Source organism: Sesamum indicum, linkage group LG3 (assembly GCF_000512975.1).
Source record: "Sesamum indicum cultivar Zhongzhi No. 13 linkage group LG3, S_indicum_v1.0, whole genome shotgun sequence".
In the NCBI taxonomy this organism is placed as follows: Eukaryota; Viridiplantae; Streptophyta; class Magnoliopsida; order Lamiales; family Pedaliaceae; genus Sesamum; species Sesamum indicum.
This window is the reverse complement of record NC_026147.1, coordinates 23,741,892-23,744,660: the sequence shown is the minus strand read 5'-3', so window position 1 is coordinate 23,744,660 and position 2,769 is coordinate 23,741,892. Positions and strand designations below refer to the sequence as shown.

The following is a 2,769-nucleotide window of genomic DNA, read 5'->3' as shown; positions in this document are numbered from 1 at the left end:
ACCCACCCCGAGGAAGAAGAAGCACATTTTTATTTGATATTCCTGAATTCATCTTGTCAATAAAATTACAATAATAAGGGATATATTATGAATAATCTGATTTATGATTTATTTATATTAGTTAGTCTTGTATTTTTGGATAATTATAGAAATCATTCAATTTATCTAAAAAATAAAAATAATTAGTGTAATGATGTCAATATTTTTGTGGATGTATTTTCAAAAGTAGGTATTTTTTGTGTAAAGAGATAAATACATCCATCTCTGCTGATGTTTGGTGTAATTATACGTATATCGGTAAATTTTGACTAATAGAGAGAGACTTCTTCTATTTTGGAGAGGCAAATTTCAGGAATACTAAATTCAATTTTTTTGAACCACAGATATTTATGTATAATTACGTCAAACCTTATGAGAGAGGAGTTTAACTATTCCTTATGCAAATAATATTAATATTTTTAATAAATGTATATATAATTTTTAAAAGCAAATAATTTATGTAAATAGGTCAGATAAATATCCCTAATAATAATATATAAGACTTCAAAGTTGGTATACGTGGCCGCTCTTTTTGGGGTTACACCCAAACCAATTACACTATGATGCATCACACCCTGTAATTCTACCCAAACAATACGAACTCTTTCTCGAAAACCAGCTGCAGCTCATCTCCATTTCGCTAACCAGAAGCCGTCGATTCACTCGGAAAAAGGTGGGTCTTTCTATGCTAATTTCATTTTCCTTACTATCATTTTTTATTATCTGGTAATTCTGATTGTTTTTATTTTTTGTTCAATATGCATTTTCGCTTCTGTTTCTGTTGCTTCTGATTAGAGAAAAGCTGCATACAGTCGTCGAATTGTATTTGTATCTTTCATCGGGAATATTCTCATTGGATCAAAACTTAAGTTTAGTTCCTATGTTTTGTCTTTTTAACTTAAACCCGTGAATTGGAATTTTTTGTTTTTTCGGCAGATTAGGTGTAAATGCTCCATATGTTCGAGAGTTAAGATTTCATCTTCTTTTGCAAAGTAAGGAACTATAAATGTGTGTTTGTGTAATTCTTATCTTCAAATTTCCGTTATTCAATGATCCTTTCGGTTCTTCATCTTTGGAGGAATGTCGATTCTCAACGTCTGTAGTTAAGCTGTTTGTCAAAATTCCTGCAAGGGAATGGTCGTTCATTTTCGTAAAATCTGTCTTCCTGGGGATGCTTCTTGTACTCGTCTCTTTTTTCTCTCCTTCACTCTGTTAAGATACTATACGTGTACTGGATTGATTGGTCTGCTCACAAATTTTGCAAATGTGGCCTCAGATATGGCTGGGAAAGCAGTAAAATCTGTTGCAAAAGCAGTGGGAGAATACCAGTATCCATGGCGAGAGAAGTTGGCAAAGTACAAAGATGAGCTTTCAAAAGGTGTGTGGGGTTACTGGGAGCTTGGGGCTTGGAAACCTCTTAGTATCAGTGCAAGACGCCGAGCTCGACTCCGCAAGGAAGTCCTGCTTGCTGGAGCAGATTGGGAGTTTGATGCTGAAAGGAAGGAGATGAGGACCAAGAGAAAAGGGCATAAGGTTGATCGTTTAGCTGCTGAAAAGCGAGAACGTACAGCGGAGCTCATGGAGGCTATGCCCCAGATGTTGGCGGATTATAGGAAGAGAAGGTGGGAGAGGAAGATGAAAGCAGAAGACGATGCTGCTAAAAAAGCATTGCAGGAGTAGTTCCAATTCTACCCTTTTCATGGTGTTAAATTGGACGTTTGCATTTGTTTAGCGTCACCCTGAAGATTTCATGTTTGCTTTTGTTATGACATATGGATTATTAATGAGCCTTCAATTTCACCAAGTCGCTATTTCTTTTTCATTTTTAGAGCATTGGTATATGGCCTGCTAGAAATATGCTGCCTTGTACTTGAGATGCTAATGATTTCTGGCATTCTTGTATGAATTTTTTGTAAGCAAATAGAAGAAATTCAGTTGCTTCTGTGTCGTTTCATTCATTAAGGAAACATTAGGCAGCAACGAAACTTGACATGAGAATTAGATTTGAAATTTTATGTCCAAAAATTTGAGTTTGAAAAACTCTAGACAGTGTCAATGTTGCAGTTTAGGTTCTAAACTACCAAACAAAAGATATGTGCAGTATTTGAAAGAAGAAAAACTATTTAGCTACTGGTTTGTATCTTCCTAATCTGCATTAGTACCTGCCACATGCCATAGTGTATCGTTGTCCTCGACTAGCCACTTCTGTCATTGCCAACCGAGCTCAAACTTTGTTGACATTTGCAACATTTATGCCTTTTATCTTCAAGACTCTTCCGGTACCAATTACTTTCTTGAAATTTTTTGCCATCCTTAGAGGCTGATTTGCTGGTCATTTTTTCATCATTTAGCTTTCAAACAGCAAGATTTCAAGATGTCACTCTACAGAATTGCTCTGCAACCCTGCAAACAAAAGTAAATAACATGTTACCACTAAAGTATCTAACTATGAATACCTACATAATTATCTGCAGTTTCCCTCGTAGCATTTATCTTATTCAGATCTGATGTCTACATCCAGGGCTGAATGATTGAGGTTGTTGGCTACTTATTTCTAGATTCTTGACCAAATTCACCGGACACTAAGAACTATAGTTCTTTATACTCAAAAAAATCCAAATTTTTGCAGTGCCTCTCTCATGGCCGGGACTAACTCTGTAGAATCTTCTTCTATAGCTCTCTGCTCACAGTAGCAGCATAATCAACTCCAATAAGGGGGGGGGGGGGGGG

General features: G+C 36.0%; 1 protein-coding gene across 2 annotated transcripts; it reads left to right on the top strand.

Annotated features, from left to right (window-relative positions):
* Window positions 570–1,981, top strand: LOC105159362. Of its 2 annotated transcripts, XM_011076402.2 has the most exons (3): window positions 570–712; window positions 976–1,031; window positions 1,316–1,981. In XM_011076402.2, exon 3 carries the CDS (start codon window positions 1,318–1,320, stop codon window positions 1,717–1,719), a length of 402 nt encoding a protein of 133 aa, XP_011074704.1. In that variant the 5' UTR covers window positions 570–712; window positions 976–1,031; window positions 1,316–1,317; the 3' UTR covers window positions 1,720–1,981. The 2 variants fall into 2 exon arrangements, with proteins under 2 accessions (XP_011074704.1, XP_011074703.1); XM_011076401.2 differs by lacking the exon at window positions 976–1,031.